Genomic DNA, 27,103 nt, shown 5'->3' with positions numbered 1-27,103 from the left:
GTAGCAGGGCAGCAGCAAACCACTGGACATCCCAGATGTGACCGGCACTACCAGAATGCCCCTGAGGCTGCATCCAGACTGTATTTAAAGCAATAGTGAGGCAGAGAGGTCCCTGAGCATTTGATGGGGGGGGGCGGAGTGATGGTACTTGGACAAGCACAGTAGACCCAGAGGAGGAGATAAGTGGACATCATGGAACATGATGTACCTTCTGTCCAGCTCTTGAGAGTGAGGCGCCTTGAAGGATTTAGGGAGCAATGGCAACTTTTGGATATTTTGCAGGAAGACAGCTCATCTTGTTCAAGAAATAACCAGGAGGCTGGAGATATAGGTTGGTAGTAGAAAGAACACTTGCCTAGCATGCACAAGGTCCTGGGTTCCATCCCTGGTACCACAAAAATAAGGAGAGGGGCAGAATAGAAAAAGACCGGACACAGGAAAGTGAGCCGAGAACACAGGAGCTTAGGAATCAGCGTGCTGGGGTCCATAGGCTACTTTGGCCTATTGCCTGGGTCTATATGACCCAAGGGGCTAGAATGGTTTGTACATTTTCAAAATGTTTTTGTGTAAAAGGAAGCAGGAGCATATGGAACAGGGACCATATGGCCCCCAAAGCCTGAAATATTTACTGCCTGGCCCTTTGTGGAGTGCGGGGGAGGGGTACTGCTTGTGCCCGATATAAACCATCTGCAGTCTTTAGAGAGAACGATCTCCTATACTGACTTGGAACGATCCTCGGTATGTGTTGTTAAGTGAAAAGGCACAGTGCCAAAGTGTATCCTAGATTGTGAGATACAACAGTACACTGTCTGATGCTGAAGGAAAAAAAGAGAGGGACCAGCATGCAAGCCTGTACTTGGGATGCTGCTGGAGAAATTAGCGATGTCCGTTACCTCCAGAGACTTCTGTGGGTTTTGCATTTTGAACCAAGTAATTGTGTTACCTAGTCAAAAAAAAATGAGTAACAACAATAAAAATAATAATGGGTTAAATTTGGAACGAGGATGTAGCTCAGTAGGGAGAGTGCTTGCCTAGCATATACAGAGCCTTGGTTGGCTTCTACCCCCAACGCCACAAAAAGGGAGTGTCTGTAATCCCAGCATTGGAGAGGTGTAGGCAGGGGGATCAGAAGTTCAAACTCATCCTCCAATACATCATGATGGTGATGATGGGTTAAATTAAAACAGTATTCTTCAGTCATTCAAGCATAGACTATTGTGGCAAACCACTGGAGTTCAAATCCCAACCCTTTTCCTTATGTGCCGAGAGCCAGGTACTCAATCTCTCTGTTCTCCACATTCCTTCGCTGTGAAACAGTAATTTAAAAAAAAAATGCTTATCTCATAGTGTTAGTGTGAGGCTCAGTTGCTCTTTGAATAGTTCTTGACATACAGTGAGTACCTCACAGGGGTTTCATGAAGTTGGGAATACTTGAAAAAAAAAAATCTTTTCTTGATAGCTTTTAAGTAGCACCGACGATGAGGTTTTCCTTGGTATTGGTTGTAAGGTGAAACGTGGCAGGATTTCAGAGCTATTTCAGAGCCAGAATTGAGAAGCTATGACCAAAACTGGCCATGGCAAGTAAAGAGAAAAACAGGGGCCGTAGAGAAGGCTGAGGCTGACTGACCGCAAAGACTGGTGGTGGGTTGGATTAGGGTTACAACTCCAGGGTAAGAAAAAAAAACAAGATTCGCCATCAGGGCACTCTGGCCTCCTGGCACGGATTCGCAGAAGTGATCCAGTGCCTCTGTTTTGTTGGTTTTGTGTCTGTCTAAGTTGTATTTTATCAAGTTCCATGACAAGTGAGGTGGGCACCCCAACTTTATCCGTGGAAACGCTGAGCCCATGCTGCACACTCACTGCTGCTGTTCCCCTAAGAGTTTAGCCTGTCTCCTCACTTGACCTGCCGTATTGAAAATCCCCATTTCCAAGCGAGTTCATCTCACCGTGACACCTTGGCTCAGAGGGCTCTCCAGCACAGACTTTCCATGGCCCATGGCTGGGAGGAGCTTACGACACAACGGAGGACATGAGCCCTGTGCAGCAGGGGACTTGGCACATGCCAGTCGGCGGAGCTGCAGACGAGCGTAGCCTTTTCCACTCTTCAGTGCTACTCTCGTCTCTCCACCTGCCCTCCCAGTGCTGCACAGGAAGTGGACTCGAGCTGCCATGGGTTTGCATCCCACCCAAATCTCCAGTGTGGAGAATTTCCCTAGACATAGACGGACACTCACGTGTTCTTGCATTTTGACAATCTGTGGAGAGCGTGCCTAGTGCATGTGAGGGGGCTCTGGAGCTGAGGGGACCACCTAGCTGCATTTGAATTTCGCCAGTCTAGACCACACCCAGGTGATGGCCCTTGCCTGCATTCCCTGTGGTACTGCCTCCTGGTTCCAGCTGCATGCTCCTTGGTGTGATGCATCTAAATCCTGCAGAGACACTCAGCAGATTTCAGGATCTAGCTACAGAGCTCCCTGGTTTAAATTGTGCCTGCTTTTTTTTTCCTTTGAGACATGGTCTCACTATATAGTCCCGCTGGCCTAGAACTCACTATGTAGACAAGGCTGGCCTCAAATTCACAGAGATCTACATGCCTCTGCCTCCCAAGTGCTAGCATTAAAGGCATGAGTGACCATCCCTGCAACGCACCATAAAGCAACCTTTTTTCTGTGCTCAGCTATGATTTGATTTTGCCTGAGATTCTTTGCCCTTAGGGAAGTCTTAATTATTCTTGTTTTAGTTGTGGCCCAGGTATATCCATGGGTAAGGAAATTCATGCAAGAAAATTACATCCTTGGATGGAAGGATGGATGGGTGGGTGGATGAATGGATGAACAGATGGATGGACAGGTAGATGGATATGTAAATGGATGCATGGGTGGATGGATAGATGGTTGGATGGATGAATGGATGGATAGATGGACAGACATATGTGTATGTGAATGGATGTGTGGATGGATGAATGGATGATGTGCAAAATGAAAAACAGACCTAGGATCTGTAAAATGCAGGCTCTTCTTTTTTCCTCACCTTATACTCTGAGTATCACCATACTGTGTTAAAATTGTCTTCTTTTCATTTTATAACAGCTCTGATGTATTTCACCATAGGGCGACCTTCCCTAAACTCAATAGAGTTTTCAAGATCTGCTTTCTGCAAGCCCCATTGGGTGACTAAGTAAAGGATGAATAGAGGAAAGTGATAGAGGTGACTGTGTGTTTAAATTTCTCCTTAAAAAAAGAAAAAAAGAATTAAGTGCTTAAAAATACCTCCTGCCTCTTAAATTTAGGTTTCCCAGGGTGCCTTAGAAAAACAAAGTGCCATTTTCCAAGTTTGTCATTTCTTGCAGATTGGTGCTGCTGTGATCTGAGGGCTCCCTGGAGCGACTTGATAATGCAAGGGGCTCAGACTGTCAGGTGCGACAGGAATGTCTGAAATTACCTATGCAGGTGGTACCTGGAACCCGTATTTTCTGTTTCTTCTAAAAATTATTACCCTTAACATAACAAAAACCATCTCTTTCCACAGTGGTGAGGTCCAGCACAGGGACCCCGCACGCTCCTGTTAATCAGTGGAGATGCACGTGGATGGAGTAGGTCAAACACTGTGGACTTTAGAAACAACTCCATTTTCCCCTATTAGTGAAACTGCCTATCTCTTGGAATGCCCATGAGCACAGTGAGAGGATTCTAATAACCATGAGGTGGTGGGAAGTGGCCTGTATCTCCTATCTGACACAGCCAGGCCAGAGGGCAGTTGTGGGAGAAGGTGACCAGATGTCACTGTGAAGGCAATGGGAATGGCGAATGATTCCCCAGTCCATCTTGCTGGATGACTTTCTTAGAAAAGAACCCATTTGTGTCAGAGAAACTCCAACAGGAATCATAAAACAGGCAAAGCTTAAGGCCTTTTGCTGACTAGGCCATTTCCAGGGCAGATAATATTTTTCTGTCAGTTTATATTTTTAATAAAAAATTGAGATCAGTTTCCTACATCTGTTGACCTGGATAATTTTTACCAAGTATTTAAGATTCACTCAGGGGCCTTTTAACATAGTTTAAGCATGGAATAGATAAAAATTTAAGGCTCTTAAAAATCTTCCTAAATTTGAATATTGACAGTATACCTTATTTACTGAGAACCTTGCTATTAATAATTTACTTTCTGAGGAATTTTGAGAATATCTGTCCATCTTTCATGTGATACTTCAATAACTGACTATCAATAAAAGGATGGAAAGCTTCATTACCACTCTGGAAAAAGTACCAGCATTAATATACTGTTTCTATGACTAATTCTAATCCAGTTGATAATAAGGAGCTAAAAAGGAGTTTATGATTATTTTCATGATTCTCCAGTTAGCTTCTGTGTGGACAAATCTTTTATGAATGTGTCAGCAATATTTACAAATCCATGAAAACACACCAAAACCCGTTTACAGCAATTCAGAAAGAAATCTATCTCGTCCATAGTTTGCAGCTCAGAATGGCTTAGACAAATGTACAACAAAGGAGAGCACCTGCATTTCAATGAGACCCTCATGTGCTGTTCTGCATGGTTGGAAATGCCCCTTGCCGTCCTGGAATGCTGTAGTTCAAACAGCTCTATCAGGCACAACAATGAATGTTGACACCTTGGTTTTAGTTCAGTGTCTGGTACAAGATGGAGGTTTTTGTTTGTTTGTTGTTGTTTTTGTTGGTGGGGGGTGGAGGGTGGTTTTTTTCGAGACAGGGTTTCTCTGTGTAGTTTTGGTGCCTGTCCTGGATCTCGCTCTGCAGACCAGGCTGGCCTCGAACTCACAGAGATCCGTCTGCCTCTGCCTCCCGAGTACTGGGATTAAAGGCATGTGCCACCACTGCCCGGCCAAGATGGAGTTTGGGTGTTGCCACTGCTCAGTGGAACCTTATTCTATGTTTCATGTGCTAAATTTTTGATGCTGGGATTTTTTTCTTCTATATGTAAAGGTAACCATATGATGTCATTATAAGGGGAGTAAATTCCTCCCTACCACCTGAAGCAAATGTGTCCGTTTTTTAAGGAAATCTATTTTCTAGTTAAAGATCAGCTCTCTCAATTCAGAATGTCCACACAGAAGGCCAGGCAAATGTCTCAGATGGTGCAGCCCTTCTAAAATGGGATGCAGTTTGACTCCATCTCTTTCCAACTTACTTTATGTGTAAGAGACAAGGGGTCGGGATTGAGAGGTTGAGGACAAACTACAGAGATTGAGGGATATTTGGTAGAAACTATGAATGCAAGATGGGTGAGAATCTCCAAACATAGAAGCAGGTCATTCTAAGACTCAAAACTGAGTTTTTAAAGGACAATTGAAAAGCAGATTAAATTAAGTGAACACAATTTCTTTCAAAGTCAAAGCACATACTCAGCAATGATATGTTGGGAAAGAATAGATACTCATATGGTCATCATATTATTCTACTCAGGCCAACCATAAAAGATATCGTGGACGGGGTGACTTAGACAACACAATCTTGTTTTCCTCACAGTTGTACGGGTTAGATGCTTCTGACCTCTGGTCAAGGCTCTCTTTCTGGCTTCTTAGTGAGCCTTCACATGGCCTTTCCTCAATGTATGTATGCCACCAGGGACAGGAAGAGACACAGAGAGGTAGAGAGAAGCCAAGGGATAGGGGGCACTCCGGGGAAGAAGCAAGCACTCTAGGATCTCTGTTTACAATGTAATTAATCTTTTTGGACTAGGGCCCCATCCTCACAACCTCATTTAACCTTAGTAACTTCCTCCGAGTCCCCATCTCCAGATACAGTTCCCTGGGTAGGGGAGGCCTTGACATACTTGCAGTGTTTTGTGTTCAGCGGGACTGGATGCTTCCCTTCAGATAACTGAAGTTTTCCTACGTGACCATCTGGTTTTCTATCATCTGCTCTAAACATTTTTCTTCTTCAGGACTTTCCTGGTTTTGTTGCCTTTGAACAGAGGGAAGGCAAATGACAATTTATCCTTTAGAGGGGTAGAGCCCTTCAGAGAACCACCTCAGAACTCTGAGACAGCTTTGAACATAACTCAGCATACTTTGACAAGTCCAAAAGCTGCAGCTTTGAGATCCCAAAAGTTCAGACTCCATGGAAACCTGGAGATTTTAATTTCGTGTCTGTGAAACCAAAATGAACCATAAGCCAGTAGTTAATGTTTGTGTGGGTGTCTTAATCAGAGCTACTATTGTTGTGATGAAACACCATGACCAAAAGCGATTTGGGGAGGAAAGGGTTTATTTCACTCATAGTTCCATATAGCAATCCATCATCAAAAACAGTGAAGGCAGAAACTCACAGGACAAGATCCTGGAGGTGGGAGCTGATGCAGAGGTCATCAAGGGGTACTGTTTACTGGCTTTTTCCCCATAGCTTGCTCAGCCTGCTCTCTTAAAGAACCCAGGACCAGCCCAAGGATGGCACCACCAACATTGGCCTGGGCCCTCCCACACTGATCGTTAATTAAGAAAATGCCTTACAGCCAGATCTTATGGAGGCATTTTTTTTTTTCAATTTGTGGTCCCTCCTTTCAGATAACGCTAGCTTATGTCAAGTTGACGTGAAAGTAGCCAGGACAATGGTTCAGTCCTGTTCATAACCCCTGTTCTATGTCTGCAGTGAGTTGACAAGGAAGTCTATTAGTGTGTTAGCCTCCATGCATTGGCAAGTACATTTTGTGAGAGAACGGAGTCAGTTTACACCATTTCCTCTGCCAAACTCAGGTGGACTGGTGCTCACATAATGTCGGACACCCTGTGGAAGTCTCTCTAGGCATTCTGCTAGCCAGTTGTTGACCATAGAACCATTCACTGTTTTAAAGAGTCACTGTGCATGTGGGTAGTTCTGCCTTTGAGAATCCCAGCACTGGTATTGTTTATAAGTCTGCACAGAGCTCAGAGTCAAGGTGTCACAATATTGTGAGTCTTACCATCTGTTTAGAAGCTTGATTTCCCACAGAAAGTCAGCTCAAAGCTACCTACTAAATAAAATAGTGGTTCTCCTCAGGGCTGTGGAATTTCCCCTTTTGTTTACAGAGCCTTCTATTTATCCATTTTAACTAAGAGAGGAGAAAATTAGATTGTCGGTATCACTGCCTTCAACAAATGCTCAATAAATATTGGATGAGTGAACAGATGGGGGGGGAATCATTGCAGCTTCCACTTTCATATCAAATAATTGAATTGTAGGGATTTATTGTTGGAAATGATATTATAATTCACCTAGCCAACTTTCCTTCTCCTAGAAGAAATTATTTTCCTGCCTATTTTTTTAAGAGTGATAGCAGCCATGTTTTGAGTGTTTACTGTGTGCCAAACACTGTCCTAAGTACTTTGCGTGAATTATTTCAGTTCTTCAATAGCACCAATGTTGTAAAGGAACCTTCTAGAACAGAATTCCTATTTCATAGGAACCATGTGAAGAGTGGGTCTGTGTTTGTTGTGCATTTCTGCAGCTGTCCCATCATTAGACAAGGTGCCATCGGGGTGTCCTCAGGGAGCTTCTTACAGGCTCACTGCCCAGACCCACATACCTTTGCACCAGTTTCCATGGAGACCTACTTTGAGAGATGATGCATGTTACCAAAGAGCTTCTATTTAATGCTTCAAGCATGAAAAGGGAGACAGGTAGTCCCAGGATAAAGACAGTGCTGTTTTCCTGTGCACAGTCTTCCCTGGAGGCATCATGACCTTCAAACACTGAATGGCAGAGGCTGAAACTGACCCAGCTCCCATTCCAGCCCTTGCTAACGTTAGTCCCAGGAAAGTTTATTATTGTAAAGGGTTTCATTCATTTTCTACAATGTTCCCTAGATATCCATTTTAAAGGTAGCCAAAATGGGATTACCCACAGTTACAGGAGTCTGGGGTAGCATCAAGCAGTGAAGCCCACGTAAAATCTCCTTGTTGGGCTTGGCTGCCACCTTTCCTTCAGTGACCTGGGGGAACCACTGGTGCAGAGGAGCTGTGTGAGAGAGCCTGATATTCACTGGTGTCTACAGCACCTGAACTTTATTTTTTTTTCAATATTTTGATGTTAAAATATATTTATACCATTTCTCCCTCCCTTTCCTTCCTTCAACATTTCGAATGTTCCCCACAAATACATGACCTCGTTTTCTTTGATGTTGTTACACATTTATGTGTGTGCATAAACACATAAATACAACTTGCTCAATCCATTTAGTGTCACTTGTACATTTGTGATTTCAGGGACGACCGTTTGGTATTGGATAACAATCAGGGAGCTCACCCCTGGAGAAGACTATTTCTCCTGCTCTCAGCTTTTCTTGTTTGCCTGTACTTCTTTGTCTATGGATGGGGCCCCATGAGATTCTCCTTCCATGTTGGCAAGCATCCAATAGTCAGTGCTTTGGGTGTGGGAGCCCACAAAAGCTTGCTAATAAGATCTGAGCTTGCTTTACACAGCAGAGCTGCATTAGGGGATGGTTTGACCACGTGCATGGTCACCAGGTGTCTGGGATGGTCTGCACTTGGCTGTGCTGTAGGGAGGTCTTTTGCTCCACCCCTTGGCATCCATTTAAAAGCCCTTTAGTAGAGACAGAAGGGGCTGGTGAATTTTGACCCAGGCCCTCCCGAGGCTATCCTATGTTTCTAACTGTCTCTCCCCTCTATATTTCTATCTACATATTCCTCACTTCTCCCTGCTCAAGAGTACCTTGGGGGAAAAAGCAGGCCCCCAACATTTGGGATCATCTGGTTTTTGTCTCTCCTTTTAAATGCAAGATGCCCTGGAAGTAGGAGCCCTAGATTTTCATGATTCGCTTCATACCTAAAGGCCCTTGGGAATCTTCAGGTGATGGAAGAGGCTGCCTGAGAAATCTGGAAACTGGGGCTTACAAGTCCTGATTCTGCTGTCTACTCTCCCCACCTCACTAGATCTGAGGGCCAGTGCAGCACCCATCACTTGGGAAACTCGTTACGGGTGTGTGTGTGTGTGTGTGTGTGTGTGTGTGTGTGTGTGTGTGTGTGTGTGTGTGTGTGAGAGAGAGAGAGAGAGAGAGAGAGACAGACAGACAGACACAGAGAGACAGAGACAGAGAGACAGAGTGAGTCCAGGCTGTCCTTCTACTCACTATATATAGCCCAGACAGGCCTTAAAGACTGAGCTCCTCCTGCCTTTGTCTTCCGGAGTACTAGGATTAAAGGTGTAAACCCTCATGCCCTGCTGAGTAAGCTTTTTTCCTCTAAGGTTTGTTTTTTGTTTGTTTTGTGTTTTAATATCAGCGATTACAAGATCCTAAAGATCTAGTCACTATGAAACCATGGTGCTTGTACAAGACCCCAGCAGATAGCAAACCATGTTAAGCCTTTATATCAAAAAAAAATCACTTGGATTCTTTCTGCCTTAGACAGCTGTAGCCTGCTCTCCTTGCCTTGTTTCTTAGGGACACTCTTCAGACACTTTAGGAGGCAAGAGTGGGTCATCACAAGGTCAAAGTTGGCATGCTACAACTCTAGGAAAAGTTGAAAACTCATTGCCCTGACCTCAGTGGCCTCGCTCGGGGCTAAGTCTACTGCAAGCATTGCATCTCCTGCTCAGGCAAAGACAAAGAGGGCCTAAACTTGGGACAGTGTGTCCTTCTGTGGTGTCTCTAGCCAGCTTGAGCCAGAATGAGATTTCCTTGGCAAGAAGACAAGAAGAATTTCTTCTGAGGTGTTCTGGCAGCTTGCTCCTGAGGCACCTCTCACATCCATCCCAGGGTTCTAGACCCCTTCACTTCCCTGCAGCAGCAATTGGTCCCCACGAAGAGTGAAGTTTTCTGTTGGCATAGCCTGAAGCACAGCCTCTTCTCCTAGTCCACTCCTGCCCTAGCAACAGCCTCCTTCAACGCCACCCTTGGACCCTATACAGCACGGCTAATTGTTTGCACTGGACAGTCGTGTGTTGAGAGCTTGGGCATGCAAACAGACAATTATTTTCTGCTATTTGCTAGCGGCACTGCCTGCCTGGTGACTTCGGCAGATGGAGAAAGGAGCTAATCTGTAGGTTACAAGCAGAAAGGTTATTGATGAAATGTCACCATCTGTTGGTGTCATTAAAATGATATGAGTCATAAAGAGTTGCTTTTGTCTTTTCTCAAAAAAAAAAAGGGGGGGTAGCTTGGAGTTCAGAGAAAAGTTGCTAAATTGTGAATGGCAGTAGGGGACAGATCGGGGAGGGGAGGCTACCCAGGCCGAAAGAGGAGCTTGGTGAGTTCGTCAGACGGACTGACTGGTCTTCAGGAAAGCCCGTCCTCTGCTGGATTAAACCCCCTACTTGGTACGAGATGCCGTGCTCGTGAAGACTGCCATAGTACGTCAACTCTTGGTGCCTATTTCCTGGGTACCTATCAGGTGTGGAAGGGAAAGTCACGCATTTGGTTACGTGAGGAAGATCTCACTGGAAGAAAACACCGTGTGCCCCAGCCTTCTTAGTCTTCACTGCCCCATGACACACAGATTATCATTCTTGTATCCAGATGGCACCCTAGGTATGTGAGCCCACGGGGTATGGTTTCCTCTGCAGGTCACCTCCCCTCCAAGGATGACGTGACTAGGATCAGGAGCAGAGGCCCTAGGAAAGAGTAAAAACAACAGCTCCTGCATCACATTAACAAAGGGGTTGGAGGGGGCGAGGTGTGTGCTTGGTGAGAGTTTGGATAACCAAAATAGGTTGCCAACTTCTTTATCTAATCCCCATAATTCTCCCGCATTTGTACTTTGAGGATTCTTATCCACTGCCACAAACCTGTTATTTCCAGTCTTTCTCAATATGGCTTTCAATCACGTGGTTTGTTGTTTTTTTGTTTTTAATTGTTTGTTTGGTTTTGTTTTGGATCCCAGAGAAGGTTGAAGGGTGGATAATCTCGTTCACCGTTACAGACCTTTTGTCGATCCCTAATAAGTAGCAGTAAATAAACTAAGAGTAGCATTGCTGTGAATCTGCACACCCAGCCATGAACTCCATAGTCCAGTATTTCCTCTTAAGACATCTGGCCCAAGCTTTTCCCACTTGCTACTCCTTAGGGACACAAACTTTGAAGGAGTCACCGAGCAGTGACTGGAAGTCTGCAAGACGCTCTCTGGTATCTGAAGGAAACGTCACTGCAAAGGCGCCTGCTTTTAGATTTGGTGCTCTGGCCTGCTGCTGCTGCTGCTGCTGCTGCTGCTGCTGCTGCTGCTGCTGCTTCATTTCTAAACAAGCAGGGTGACAGTGATGTGGTGGTGTCACCAGTGCTGTGCTGGGGACTCTGTGCCCCGTCTCATGGACTAATGTTCATCCTGCTGGGCAGATCTGCCTTTTGTCTTGTTTGCCTCTGGGGCTTGAGAGCTGTTGACTGCAGCAGAGGCCACCAAAACGCAGGCAGCAGGCTGCCAGATCAGAGAGACTGGGAGTTCGTACCCTGCCTCTGAGATGCCAGGCGGGCAGGGTGGGTGTTACACTAGCCTTTGGCCCTGTTTCTCTGAGTCCTGAGGTGTGTGTTTGTATAATGTGCCTTTAATGACAAATGGAATGGTTTAGAATTCACCCAGTTGATTAAGCAAGTTAGGAACATCCATGCAAAAAAATCATTGAGTCTATTCTTGGGTGAACAGAGCTAGGACATCCCGATATTATCACTGAACTGTTTCCGAACTGAGCTTTGTGTGCCTGGTGACCAGCAGTTTCAGGGAAGGAAAAAAGAGCAGAAAGAGGGCGAAAGGGGGAAGAGAGGGATTTTAATTTTTTACCCTAGTTCTTCCTCCCAAGGAGTCCAGATCACACAACACAGCCCTAGGGAAACAGAGATGGAGTCATAGATCACTATATCAGCAGATATTGTAAATCATAAAATGTTCATGAGGGTGGATTTTCTTTTAAAAGGATAAGGTGAATCATACCAAAGTACATTATATGCGTGTATGGAAATATCATGAAAACCCATTACTTTGTACAGTTGAATAAGAAGCACAGCTGGAGATATATATCATGAGTAGTAACTATGGTCAATGTTAAATAATCAGTTGACAAACATGAGAAGCCATAGGACACCCAAAGAATGAAAAGAAAGTTCTACAGTGCTCTGTGGGGGGAGGGGGAGCCTCGGGCTGTGACCGATGGGGTGCTTCCAACACAGGAATGCCCGTGAGAGCAGCTTGGGTGGCTTGGGACACCCCCAGGAGAGGCCCAGGACATCCCTCACCTGCTCTGCAGTCGTGTTTGTGGGCCCCAGCACTCCCCAAGTTTCTGCCTACTTACATCTGTCCTCTTGTTCTGCAGCAGGCCACAGAGACTGCTGAGGAAGAGGATGACCAGCCCCTCAGCCTGTCCTGGCCATCCAACACCCGCAAGCAGGTCACATTCCTGATTGTCCTTCCCATCGTACTCCCGCTCTGGATCACCTTACCTGACGTCCGCAAACCTGTGAGTGAGGCCCTGTTGAGACAGCTCCCTTGTCAAAAGTATGGTAGCCACTGTGGTCCATTTCCAGTTGTGTTCAACAGTGAGTTGACGCATGCGTGCCTCTTCTCATACCTGCTGAAGCTTCAGTCGCAGTGGTTGTTCAGTGACTATCAAATGTGAACCACCCCCAGAACTTAAGGGTGTAAAACAACCACCACTTTATTCTGCTCACAGATCCTGTGGGATGAGAACGGAAGTGGGGTGCACTAGAGATAGTTTATGTCCATGTCACTAAGCCTGGCACTCCAGCTGGAAAGACTTGCATGGTTAGGGGTGACTTATAGCTGAGAACTGTGTTCATCTTCTTTGTTAGTGTTTATAGCACCTGGGAAAAGATGGATTGAGGGTAGGTTGTCTATCAGAGTACCCACACGTGGCCTGTCTCTGCACTTTGGTTCCTCAAGACATGATGACCCCAGGATAGCCCAATGCCCTTCATAAGAGGTCAGACCTCCAAGAGTGAGCATTCTAACAGCTGAAGGCAGACGTTGCATGGTCTTTGGTTCCCTTGTCTCTGAAGTTATGTAGTGACCATTCAGTTACACTTGAGTGGCCAAAGCACCCATGAACCTGTTGTCATTAAAAGAACATAGTAGCAGCTGGGTGGTTGTGGCACATGCCTTTAATCCCAGCACTGGGGAGGCAGAGGCAGGTGGACCTCTGAGTTTGAGGCCAGCCTGGTCTCCAGAGCGAGTTCTAGGACAGCCAGAGATATAGAAAGAGATAACACAAAATTCATAGTCTCTGTCTTTAAGTTAGTAACTAAGCCAAGGCATGCTTGCTGTGCGGCATAGTTTTATGTCAATCTGACACAAGCTAACGTCGTCTGAGAGGAGGGAACCTCAGTTAAGAAAATGCTTCCATAAGATAGGGCTGTAGGCAAACCTGAAGGGCATTTTCTTAATTAGTGATTGATTGGGGAAGGTCCAGTCCATTGTGGGTGTGGTATCATCCCTGGGCTGGTGGTCCTTGGTTCTATAAGAAAGCAGACTGAGCAAGCCATGAAGAATAAGCCAATAAATAGCACTTGTCCATGGCCTCTGCATCAGCTCCTGCCTCCAGGTTCCTGCCTGGTTTGAGTTCCTGTCCTGACTTCCTTCAGTGATGAACAGTAATGGAAGTGTAAACCGAATGAACCCTTTCCTCCCCAAGGTGCTTCTGGTCATGGTGTTTCATCACAGCAATAGTAACCCTGACTAAGACACTTACATATAACTCAAAGCAAGATTTCGCAGAAACAGTTAAAGGAGACTTGACCCTAAGGCTCCTGAGTCCAAATCATTTTTATTCCACTACCCTGACTCTGGTAGTTTGCTCCCCCATCCTACCTCATAAGCTAAGCAACCTTGGAAAACTATACTTCTCTGAATTCCATTTTTGTCCACTGTTGATAAAGATTTCTAAGATCTCTAAATGCCTTACCAGCCATGGCATTCTGTGATTGAGAAAAAGCATAAAGACATCTGCCTCAATACGATATTGCAAACTGAAGGTGACTGTACACTCCAACTTGCCAATGACAGTCTCAGCTTACTCTGAGAGCATACTGGTTGGAAGATAAACTATGTGGTCCTCCCTGCACATACAAGAGGCCAAATGAAATAAACCATGTCAGTAGATACAGGAGCCATTAAGATATTTCCCGGTCATATTTATTACAGGAAGGTTTTATTAGACTGTTTCTTATGTCAGTTTTCGTTTTGCTCTGTAACACACCATCTCAAACTCAGTTTAAGACAAGCTTATTTTGGCCCATGATTCTGAGGATCGGAAGTTAATTCTACGCTCAGCCGGACAGTTCTCCTGGGAGCAGATTGTCATAGGAGCGTCTCAGCTGAAACAGCTTGTCTGTGTTCAACGTGGATCTCTAATCTTTAAGCGGTCTAGTCTGAACTTAGTCACGGGATAGCAAAAGACCAAGAGCTACAAGAAATGAAAACTACAAAACCCTCTTGAGATCTAGTTTGGAATTTGTGCTCCATCATTGCCAGGACATTCTATTGATTGAAGCCAGTCATAAAGCCAGCCGACTCCTAAGTGTAGAGAAATAGAGCTCACCTATTGATGGCAGGGGTAGAATAATGTGCTGGGTTTTCAGTCCTACTGCAGGCCTTCTGTGTGCCCACAAAGGCCCCTGGAGGTAATATCAAGGGAGAGGGAAAAGACTAGGAAAATTAACAGACAGACATTTGTGCCTCCTTAGGACCCACCAGCTTTGTCTGTTCAGTAGTTGGTTTTTTTTTTTTTTTTAATTCTTCATGGAGATGAAAATCCCAAACCTTACCAGTAATTACAGGGAACGCATGATTGTATAGTTCTAATTTGAGAATAAATATTACTCCCACTTGTTTTTATTCCCACATCATTTCTATGCAAATTTTATGGCAATGTTTATTGGATCACGCATACTTTCAGCTCAGATACTAAATAGGAGCTTCACACTTATAGTTTTCTTAAATTAACAACTTTGTTCAAAAGCAGAAAGGGGTAAAGTGTAAACCTTGATGTGAAACATAGCTTTAATGAAAACTGAAAATAATAAACACTACATACAACACTCAATGCGATTTTCTCTCGTGGCCTGAGTTGGATACTCATGCAAAGGAGGAGTGTATCTCTTGAGAAAGGAAAACATGATCATCCATTAGAACTGGGGAGGAACCTGAACACCCAGCTAAGGGTTTGTAGTTTGGGTCATTTATTCATTCACTGAGTATTTATTGATTATCTAGCAGGAGCCATACATGATGTAGCAAGATGAAGTGATTGTGACCCGGGGAGGTTTAGGGTTTGTTCAATCACAGCCAGCTACTAAGAGGAAAGCCAAGAGTCCTCCACACCAGACATCCACAGTCACTTTGCCTCCCCAGGTACCAGCCTCCTCGTCTCTTAAAAACAGCAATGAAGACAATAGTGTACAGTAACAACAGCAATTATTACTGGAGCACTTTTTATGTCTCGGGTGCTTTTCTGGACTTTCTGTGTACATGACTCTTCAGAACATTTAGATTTGTATTAACCCTCCTCTCCATGTTCCAAATGAAGAAACCAAAACTTAAAGAGGTTAACTAGTTTTTCTAAGTGAAAGTCACTGCTCACTTGGGAGCAGAGATTTCAACCCCCGTTATCGTAATCCAGTGGCCACACTTTGAATCTTAATAGGGCTGTTGTGGGAAATGTCTCAAAGTGTGTGTACTTCAAGGGACGGCAAGATAACTCAGCAGGTACAGGCAATTGCTAACAAGCCTTGTGGCCTAAATTTGATTCCCAGGACCTACATGGTGGAAGGAGATAACAGACTCCCACAAGTTCTTTTCAGACCTTCATACATACATGCATAAACATGCACCTTCCCATATGTGTGCGCGCGGGGGCACACACACACACACACATAAATAAATGAATTAATAAGTAAACAGATAGATGATAATTTTGAAATGATAATTTTCAATGATAAATTTGAAACCAGCTTGGGCTACATAGCAAGACTCCCATCCCTTCCACCCAAGGTATATTCTTCAGAACATTGCACAAAGTAGATGCTCAGTGACTATTAAATTTAGAACAGAAGGACATGGCCAGTTTGCTCAGGCAGCTATTGTCCAGTGACTTTTTTCAAACCAATATCACACTGCTCTACTAAAAGCTTCTAATGGGAACATTAGCTGTCAATTAGGTTCCTAACCATTACATTGGAAATAAAATGGGCAGCACATGGTCACAATTTGCTCATTTGCTAATTGGTATGAGGCCTATCCTAACAGATGTCAGGATGAGCCACCATTACTGACCATAACCTGATGTGTTAGACCGTAGCTTCCAGGGCTATTTTCTCTCTTCCAATGAGACTGGTAACCTAATACCCATACAGATGCTCCGTAGCAGTGGTGTCCGGAATGAAACCATGGAGTCCAAATGAGGAGAATGGTCTAGACAAAAGTGAGAGAAGTGGTTTCCTGGGTTGTGAGACTGGGCATGGTGAAGCATTTTGACAGAGAAACAATTAGCCAAACTGCTGGTGCATGAAGGATTGCAACTTCCGAAGCAAGAACAATATGGGAGGCTGGGAAGGCAGATGGCCATACAGCTGGAGCACTGGCCTCTGTCTCCTGGATGCATTTTTTACTTTCTGATGTTGTGAATAGAGCCTGGCATGATGATGATGATGGTGCTTGCTCTGCCTGTGGCTGGGTGTATTTTGAGCAGTTTGGGCCCTATTTTCTTCAGGAAGTGTTGGTAAAACACACATGTTAGGCACATGCGTTGGGTAGTCAGCTGACCTGAATTCCACCCCTAGTCTGGATATAGAGTAGGTACCCAATCTTTACCTGCTCTTAGTCGATGATGAAGACCTTGAAATTCACTAAGAATATTTGTTTCTAGTGTTTTTTGAATAAGCCTCTAATTCAACATTTGATGTTTTATGCCTATTAATTATTAACTGGTATCTTAAGAATCATAAGTATCAGATATATTGAATTGGGCAGGTTTTCACTAATGGATTGATTTGCATTTGGGTCTTTATGTCCTTTGTCTCATCTCTGGCTTTGTCCATTTGGCTGGGAATGTTCAGTGATATAAGGAAATCTTCGTATTTTGAGTCCAACTGACAATGTCATCTCAACAGATATGCAAGGGGGAAATTTAAAATGTATTAAATGAAAACAAACAGTAAGAATACATGTCGTAAGTAAATGAGCCTGGAAGTAGAACAGCCTGAGAAGATGCTCCATGAGGTATGGATGTCTCACCACAAAGTAGATAACAGTTCTCTGTGCTTCTCATGCCACATTCAGAACCCTAATCTAGTTGATGCTGGAGTCAGGGGTGGCCTTGTGTGGCCAGAGTCGCCCTTCTCTTCCTATGACAGAGCATGACCCTGAGAAACTGAAACCTGCATCCCATTTAGAATCCTGAAACAGTGACTCACAATCAGAAGTAAAAAAAAAAGCTGGGAAGTCCAGTCAGCTCAGTGCCCTGCCTGGGCAAGCCTGGCATCTTCTCTGGCTAGAGGAATCTTAGCTTGAGAACCCAACTCCTAGCCTTCTAAAGATTTGGTTTGAGAAGCAAAAGTGTAGGCTCCACTTTGAAAAAAAAAGTGTTTTTCCCATCACCCACTGAAGTGCTCAGGTCTCCAAGACAGACCAGAGTCCTTATTCAAAATACGTTTCTTCTAAGAAGAAGAAGGAGCATAGGGAAACATTTTAAGAGTGAGTTTTGGCTATGACATAATGCCCTCTCCCACTTGAGCATGCCCATTTGGTCTTATAGTCACCCCAGGGAATGCCTTCCCCCCGCCAAGCAACAGTCATGTCAAGAGAGAAAAGATTCGTGTAGAGTCTAAGGGCTGAGTGAATGATAATCAAAAGATTTACTCAACGCTTGAAATTTACAGAGATTGAAAACCTGGTCTGGTACTATAGAGCCTACCTATCATTGTGCTTCAGATTTAAAAGATTGCCATACACGAGTTTCTTTTTTCTTCCAATGAGCCTTCAAATGCTGTGGCAGAGTAGTCTCTCTGTGACTACCCCAGACCAGCTCTTCAGACAGCTGAGACAGCCGCTGTCTACATCAACTGTAGGAGTCATTGCCCTGAAAGAAACTGGGTGACATTATCAAAGCACAGTGTGTGGTTTTCTTGGCATAGAAAAGCTTTGAGATTAAAAGTGTTGGCAGGAATAGGTGGTGGGCTCTCAAACAGCATTCTGTTATCTAAGTATGTCCCATGTTTCCCATCAAGGAAATCAGCAGAAACTAGTTCAGTGCAAGCCATGATTTCCCTGGAATGGGATTGAGTAAGAAATCCTGCATGTATTACTTATGTATGTATCCATTCCTTTGTTCATTCATTTATTTGGTCCATGTGGTCAGAGACAACTTGCAGGAGTTGGGTATCTCCTTTCACTACATGGGTTCTAGGGATGGGACACGGATGGTCTGGCTAGGCAGCAGGTGCCTTTACCCACTGGGCCATCTTATTGGCCCTGAAAAACTACATTTAGAATTTTACTGATGATGATCTAATGGAACTCTGAGTGTGATCACACTGTACAAGCCCAAGATGACATGAAGTCCAGTGCTGGGAGCAGAATGGGACTTGTAATGTAGATCAGAGTGGCACACTGGAGAGAACACATTCCCAAGAATGATGTCTGACCTGCCCAACCCTAGTGCGGATCACCCTGATTGGCATCTCCACCTCTGTCCACTTCAGTTGATGGATGTGGTTGGTGTCCTGGAGACTAGCCATCACCAGCCATCTGTGGTGGTGGCTTTCCTGATAATTCATGGGACCCTAAGGTGAATTAATCTATTTCCAAACTTCCTAATCCTTCCCATTTTTTTTCATGTAATCAGTCACATAAGAGGTTTTGGCATATAGATTACCATGACACATGGTTTGCCAGCAGTAAATTCTGATGGCCTGATTCAGGTGAACTTGGAAACAAACTGAAAAAGAGATAAAGGGAGGATGCAAAATGTTTAACAGAAGGAATAACAGAAAATCCAGACCTTATAAAAGACAGGAGCAGGGTACATGGGGCATCTAGCTACAGGTATGAACAGACATTCTCTCAAGTGACTTCCAGAGCCTAACACAGTGTCACATGTCATAACATGGGAGGCTGAGGCAGGAAGGTAGGATCTGAAGCCAACCTGGACTACATAATGAGTTCTGGGCCATCTAGGCTATCCTGGGCTATGACACCCTGTTTCAAAGAAAGAAATGGGAGAAGGGAAGGGAAGGGAAAAGGGATGGAGGAAGGGAGAGAGAGAGATTTCTTCCCTAGTTCTACAACCATTCAGCTCCCACCAATTTTAATTTCCAAGAATGAATTTTCCTCTCCCAGCTTGATTAGGGGCAGGTAGCGTCTTTTGATTGGTAATCCAACCAAGAAGTAAGAAATGTGAGAGAGATCATGGCGATGGCAAAGACGGCTTTAGCTTTGGACTGCCGCTCCACCACAGAGGGCAGTGCTGACACTCTTCCCTCTGGTTGTCTTGCAGGCTTCCAGGAAGTTCTTCCCTATCACTTTCTTTGGCTCCATCACTTGGATCGCAGTTTTCTCTTACCTGATGGTGTGGTGGGCACACCAGGTAAGACTGCCGGTGGCACCCGTCTGCTTGGTTTGTCTCCGGCCTTGGTTGTCACGTGGTCAATCAATGTGTTTGCCTTTTGAAACTGTCACAGTACTGAGTGTGGTACAGACACGTTACATTTCAGGACTGGGTTTTCCTACTCCCCTATCTCGGTGGTCAGAAATCAAATCAGCATGTGGAGAAATCAAGACAGCTATGTGGAGAGAGGCAAACCTGGCTGCTTCTTGTTGTCTATCATCTAAAACCTGGCCAACCAGGGCTGCGAAGAAAGTCAAGATTCTGCCCACCTCAGTGTCTTTATTTTGTCTTGGGCAGGCAACTTAGCAGGACTGTCCCTAGCTCTGTGTGTGTATGTGTGTGTGTGTGTGTGTGTGTGTGTGTGTGTGTGTGTGTGTGTGTATTATATGCATGTATGGACATAGGTGTGTGAGTCTGTATGATAGGTATAACAGAAGTCTTCCATGTTCTCCCTTATTGCTCCATACCTTATATGACCTTGAGACAGGGTGTCTCACTAAACCTATATCTTGCTATTTCTCAGCTAGGCTGGCAGGCAGCAAGCTCCAGTGTTCTTCCTGTCTCTGCCCCAAAGCCCCATGCTGGAGTTGCAAGCCTTTTCTCATGCATGACTGGGATCTGAACTCAGGTCTTTACGCTTGCGCAATAATTGCTCTTACCCACTGAGCCACCTCCCCACCCTCACCAGCCTTTTAACAATGATTATTAAGAAAGGTCCTGAAGACAAAATGTTCGTCCTTGAGCTTCAATTACAAGTGTAACGATGTCATTTTTGTCACTTTTAACTCAGTGCCAGTCATAATGCTGATCCCCAGATAAGATCTCAGTGATTAGTGCTTGAAAACTTGAGTGAGTGAGACTCAGGGGCTTCTGTTCTCAAAGATGAGAGTGGAAACCATTGTTTGCTGAGTGTATACTCCATGCTGGACCGTTCACATCCCTTTGTCTTTCTACTCTTGTTTTCAATCCTGCACACAGATTCAGATGCTATGGGGGTTGGGGGTGAACAATCATTAGCTACAATATGCAGATAAAGGAACTGAATTTAAAGCTGACAAGAAAAAAATGGCCAAGCAGCCAGGCAGAGTGGCACATGTTTGGAATCCTAGCACTTGGGAGGTAGAGGCAGGAGAATCAGGAACTCAAAGCTAGCCTCATCAGAGACTTGGAAGGTATCCCGGGCTGTAGGAGACTCACCCATGTCCATAACCACACCACCATGCTTCTCTTCAGTTTTGGACTCTCCTGCCAGGAATGGCATTCAAACTCCAAATATTAATGGTGTATCTTTAAATGGTCACTGTGATAGCATTCCCTCTAAGAATTTAAATTATTAAGAATGTATCAAATCAATTGCAGCATACTTAGGGTGAAAATCATTTAGTCAGCAGGAAGGAGAGCATTTTGCTCAAACAGGGCACTCCTGTTGCCCAGGGAAATCACCAGCATGAGTAGATCAACTCATTTGTGCGGCAAGTAGGCTCCTGGAGCTACGGCAGGCAGCTTCTTAACCTGTTTCTTCTTACAATTCTTCTTGCCCAAGAAATTTTTTACACAACCCCAGATGTATTGCCCTATAAAACAAATACACAAGTCAAACATTTGCTCATGATCAATCATAAATTTATTTTAAAAACAATTCTTTGGTGTGTATGTAATTGAACCATTTGTTAAGGATGAAGGCATGTCTGTATACTCCTCAGAGGGACTTGATTGTTGTTGCTGCCTGAACAACTGAGTCTCAGAATATGTGATGTTGCTGGACAGAGCGTATCCTCCATGTCCTTCAGAGTTGGTCATTATTGTATTTTTAGACTTGCCTGAGAACACTACATCATGAAAATATGCAGTACAATATGGCATGGGTATGTTTAGGACTACTTCAGAAACACTTAGAAATCCTGCCCTAATCCCAAGACAGATAGAATTAACTGTTTCATTGATTTTATGTATTGGGGCAGAAAGGAGCATACACATGCCACGGCATGCACGTGGGTGTCAGAGGACAACTTCCAGAGTCACTTCTCTCTTTCCAGTGTATCAGCTCTGGGGGTCAGGTGGTCGGGATTGGAAGCAAGCGGTCTTGGAAGATGGTCTTGGAGCCATCTTACCAGCCCCTCATTTAACAATTTTTTTCTTAAAGAAAATCAAGTCAGTAGCTCAAACAGAAATTTTGATGACCTAATATTCTAACATAATATAGCCACAGTCCAGATGTTGCTTGCATGTAGATTACTTCTTTTTGTTTTTTAAGTGTTTACTAGTGGGTATGAGGGTGGAGAGAAGACAGTGTGCTGGAACTGCTTCTCTTCTTCCGCTGTGTAGGTCCTGGAGATCTAACTCAGGTCACAGGCTTGGTGGCAAGTGTCTTTGCCTGCCCTGGGACTTACCTTCCAGTTGGGGGCAGGCAGTGAATCTCTGTGCCTGGAGGACTGAGTCGGCTCAATAGACTTGGGAGCAAACTGCCAAAATAAAAGCCTGCTTTTAAGTTACCAGGAACTAAGATATTATGTACTTATAAATCAAAAAGGAGATTCTATTCCCTAAAATCATTTATTCCTGTATGTTATTTTACCTATTAAATTATTTTTTAAAGAAAAAAAACCCTGGATGTCATAAAGTAAGCTATTGGAAAACACTGTCTAAAATTTTTAAGAACAATAATTCACCAGCTCCAGAAAACATGTAAGTTTTTTTTAAGTCCCCCCAAAAATAGGGTGCTCAAGAAACAAAGGAAATATGTGTGGTAGCTTACAGTTACTATCCTAGAATTAGGAGGCAGAAAAATAGAAGCAAGAGGATCCCAAGTACAAAGCTAGCCTAGGCTACATAGTGAGATGCTATCTCAAAGAAACCGTGGCTGGATATGTGGCTTAGTGGTAGAGTGCTGGCCTAGAATGTGCAATGCACTGAGTCTGATCCCCAGTGTAGATAGGTGGATGGATGGATGGATGGATGGATGGATGGATGGATGGATAGATAGATAGATGGGTGGAGAGTCTAGCTGAGGCTAAACCAACTGTCCAAACACAAGCAGCAGTCTTAAGCAAAGACCATAGCGAAACAAAATACTGCACCTTCTCACTTTTCAATAATGCTGTACTATTTACAAGGGCTTTCCTGAAAACTATCACTTAGCCCATAACCTCCTTGTAAGGTAAGTATTGTTATTCCTACTTGATAGCTAAGAAAGCAGGAGGTCAAGACACTATACAGGGAACAATTAACAATAGGTCAAGTCCTTAAGGCAGCCGTGGGACCAAGACCCTCTGATTTCTTGCTGTTAGTTCTACATAGCTGTTTTGTTGATTTAGTTTCATATTTCTAAACCTGGGTTCACTCAATGTCATGTTCCCTGTGGAAACAGTAGAGGTTATAGGTGTTTAAGAGTGATAGAAATAATTGGAGGTATTAAGAAAAAATCGGGACACTATCTTGACACTCAATAGTAGATTGAAGGGCCTTGGAAACTCGCTGACATTGTCAGGTACTGGCCTTAGGTTCTAAGTCCATTGGCTTTTCAAATGAATCTTGCAGCTCCCCCAATAGTCTTAGAAGACAAAGTGTGGTGGCTGCACTCAGGTTCTCTACAGCTCTTTATTATTTGAAATAGTCTGTTTAAGCCTCATGTGCACATCGATGATGTCCTGGGTATGGATATTAAAGTGCATAAACTCCTTCATCAGTGACTATGGCTTGCTCTTCTTTATTACATCACCACTTACTCCAAAACAGAGTGGGGGACTCATTAACAAGAGGTCACATAGTAATGTTGGGTTCTGTGACTTCCAGCCCTCATATTTGTCCTTGCTGTGATATCCAGGTTGGAGAGACCATCGGCATTAGTGAAGAGATCATGGGTCTGACCATCTTGGCTGCTGGAACCTCTATCCCTGATCTTATCACCAGTGTCATAGTGGCCAGGAAAGGGCTGGGGGATATGGCCGTGTCCAGCTCTGTTGGAAGCAACATCTTTGACATCACTGTGGGGTGAGTATGGTATTCTATGAGCATGCACACCAGCTCCACCTGTCTTTGTCTTCCTAGAAGCTGTAGAAACTTGAGCTGGCTCCCTGAACCCAAAACCCACCCAAGTGCCAACCAAAACTTACGCCTAGGAGCACCATTCTGTTTTACCAGCTGGATTTTGTTTTTAGGGAACTTAATAAAACCAAGTCATCCCTAAACCAGCAGAAACACATACTTACATACAGAATGTTCTAGAAAGTAAGAATTTCACTTACATAACTGTGCTTACCACGAATTATGAATATGCACTGCCCAGGTAGAACTGAGGTACTCTGGCAGTTTCATGGTATTTTTTTTCTACTCTACCAGGTAAGATTGGATTCAAAGGCAGCTTAGGACACACCCAGGCCCAGCATTGACATCCTGTCTCTTTGCTTGGAAAGTGCTGGCAACCCAGGTTTTGTGAAAGACAGAAGATGAGCTCTTTCCCTCTAGCTGAGCAAACAGAAATTCTCAGTAGGAATCATCTGTAGTGAGCCAGATTGGAAGGGACTCTGTTATCCCTCCCATTTCATCAAACTTGTCAGAAGTAGTTGACAAGTGACCCTAAATGTCAGCTCCTGAGAAACTTAAGTCACAGAGTCTCTCTGCTCCCAGGATGACAGGTCTCTTGACCCTGGAATCGGGAAATTCGCTAAAATACATCCACTTTCTCATTGAACATTTTGAATGTTGTTCTGTCTTTTTCCTTTTTATTAAGCCATTGTACATACATTTGTCATTGTTAATTTAGTGTTCACAGTTAGCAAATTAAAACACACAACAGTCGTGTGGATTCTGTGTTATCAACCATATTTCTGAATATGGAAACTGGAGAGCACAGAGCTAATGCAGCAGGTAAATAAGGTAGCTGGGATTAGAGTTGGGTCTCTGAGGACAAGTACTCTACCCACTGAGGAGCCTCTTCATCTGTCTACAGGGAAGTCTGACTTCTCTTTCCAGAGTCTGTTCAAATCCAGGGGCTCCTACTCTTCTAGACATTGCATATTTTATTCCCATTATGATTCTTTCTTCCTGCCAGTCTGCGAGCCCTTCAAGTATCCCTCTAGTGAACTCAACATAGCCTCAACCCATTGTCTAATCAGGGTAGCGTCTGACAAGTGCTTCCAGAATGAACAGATAAATGGGTGTGTTTTGATGGAAGATGTTCTGGCATAAACTATATTTGTCAGTCCTACTGCTTACAAATTTTCACTAACCTGAGTGGGTCCAGTGAGGGAGAAGGATGGAGAATGTCCTAGAGTGTAAAAGGAAAAAAGTCTACTACAATTGTAAGTATTCAGATAAACATGTTTGTCATATTTTCCAAAGGTACATACTCTGACAAATTACAACATTCTCTTTGTTCATTGTTACTAAATTATATATAAATAATAACAAAGGAAAGTCTCTCATAATCTTCCCTGGTTCTCCTACCAAAAGCCCTTAATTTTTATCTTCTGCAAAGATTTATTAATTTTTCTTAGAGAATATTCAGTTTTGCTGTCTTGGAGGTCACTTATCTTTTCCAACTTAAAGCCACATGAACCTGGCACAAAGTGGCTTCTCCTAGTAATCCAGCAGGCCACATGCACTGTTCTGCTCAGTGCTTTTATAGCCCTTGAAACCAACACTGTGACTCCAGGTGTTTTATCCTGTTGTCTTCCTGGTTAACCAGTGTCTTTCAATGGACCTTTTCTCTTCTTTCTTTGCTTTATGCTATTATAGAGCTTTTATGAATACCTTTATGTAACACAAATCTTAAAAGGTCTTATAATAAAAAATAAAACCCGAAGCCAGATATTGGGGTGAAAGCTGAAAGATCAGAAAAGCAGAACAATCCAGCCACGTTCTTACCTCTATGAAATCCTCAGCCTCAAGAGAGAGACTTCCTGTTTACTCACACCTTATATACCTTTCTGTGTCCTGCCATCTTACTTCCTTCCTAGTTCTGGGATTAAAGGCGTGTGCCACCATGCCTGGCTCTGTTCCCAGTGTGGCCTTGAACTCACAGAGATCCAGATGGATCTCTGCCTCCCAAATGCTAGGATTAAAGGTATGTGCCATCACTGCCTGACCTCTATGTCTAATTTAGTGGCTGACTCTGGCCTCTGATCCCCAGGTAAGCTTTTTGAGGTACACAATATATCACCACACCTTTATGTAGAAAATTCTTCTTTAATTATTTCATTAGCATAAATCCCTTAAAGCAGCATTAACAGACTACATACTTTGAATATTTTAATGGGTGTTGATATATTTTATATATTTCTTTTCAAAAAAAAATCTTTTCCAAAATTTGTTTAATTTTATGTTTTTATTGCCAGGACACTGAGTGTGTTGTTAACAATATAGTGAGTGTAAAATTTCTCTGTAGCCAGCATTTTCTTTTGCACATATAAGTAGTATATAAAAGTTTTTAGAAGATACATATAGAAATCAATGATGATCTACCAACCACTCAAAATATGTGCATTTTGCATGATTGAAATTACATTGCTAGTTTGATGTGTGCCATTCGTTTTTTAATTAAAATTAAATACAAGACTTTACATTTGATCCCAGCATTTCAATCCATAGATATCAAATGAGGGGTGGAAGCAGGGGGATCAGAAGTTCAGTATTATCCTCAGCCAAATAGCAAGTTCACAGTCAGCCCACGTGAGACCCCGACTCAAAAAAAGAAAAGAAAGAAAGACTGAATTTAAAATTACATCATGAGTATTTTCCTATTAGTGCTGTAAGGCTTACAGAGTTTGTTGTTTGGTAGTTTGGTTGTGTCATGGTCCCGTGCAGCCCAGGCTGGCCTCAGACTGCCTATGTAGCAGAGAATGACTTTGAACTCCTGATCCTCCTGCCCTCCACATCCCAGGGGCTGGGATTAAGGCGCCATGTCTGTCTTAGGCAATACTGATGAACCCAGGGCATCTTGCATGCTACGCAAGCACCCTTCCAGCTGCCCAGTAGTCCCGATCTCTAAGCTCATGATTTTAAATAGCCACATAACACTACACTGGCTTACGCACTATCTGACTCATTCCTTATTGCTAGAAATTATAAAAAGACCCCCAACTTTTTCCTCAAATGAGACTGAAATGATCATGTTTCTGATTAAAGTTGCATTTGCGGCTCGTTCTCTCCTTATGCTTGATCACTGACAATAGCGTTGATAGATCAAGACGTGAGGAAAATGTCACTCTCCAAAAACAGTTTTCACAAACTATCTGAAGCACCACCCACCTCAACTTTACTAAAATCAGTTGTGCATGTGTGTATGTGTGTGACTGTAGGTTGGTTAGCTCCCTGTCCCGTTCCCCGCCCCCCCGTGGTCAGTTGTGAACATGTGTATGTGTGTAACTATGGGTAGCTCAGCTCCCTGCCCCTGTGATCAGTTGTGAACATGTGTATGTGTGTAACTGTGGGTTGGTCAGCTCCCTGCACCCCCCGTGATCAGTTGTGAACATGTGTATGTGTGTAACTGTGGGTAGCTCAGCTCCCTGCCCCCCGTGATTAGTTGT

The 27,103-nt window shown here is 43.8% G+C and overlaps 1 protein-coding gene across 6 annotated transcripts in view; it reads left to right on the top strand.

Moving 5' to 3' along the window:
* Positions 1 to 27,103, top strand: part of Slc24a2 (solute carrier family 24 member 2) — a 228,222-nt gene that overhangs the window by 197,070 nt on the left and 4,049 nt on the right. For 5 of the 6 annotated variants that reach the window (XM_076564482.1, XM_015994916.3, XM_006975968.4 and 2 more), the window contains 3 exons: positions 12,273 to 12,416; positions 19,467 to 19,556; positions 23,401 to 23,567. In XM_076564482.1, coding sequence (XP_076420597.1) covers positions 12,273 to 12,416; positions 19,467 to 19,556; positions 23,401 to 23,567 — 401 coding nt within the window. The remainder of the gene's footprint in view (positions 1 to 12,272; positions 12,417 to 19,466; positions 19,557 to 23,400; positions 23,568 to 27,103) is intronic. The other variant, XM_015994918.3, reaches the window with a different exon arrangement.

This window comes from Peromyscus maniculatus, chromosome 2 (genome assembly GCF_049852395.1).
Source record: "Peromyscus maniculatus bairdii isolate BWxNUB_F1_BW_parent chromosome 2, HU_Pman_BW_mat_3.1, whole genome shotgun sequence".
NCBI classification, from domain to species: Eukaryota; Metazoa; Chordata; class Mammalia; order Rodentia; family Cricetidae; genus Peromyscus; species Peromyscus maniculatus.
This window is presented reverse-complemented; position numbering and strand designations above follow the sequence as displayed.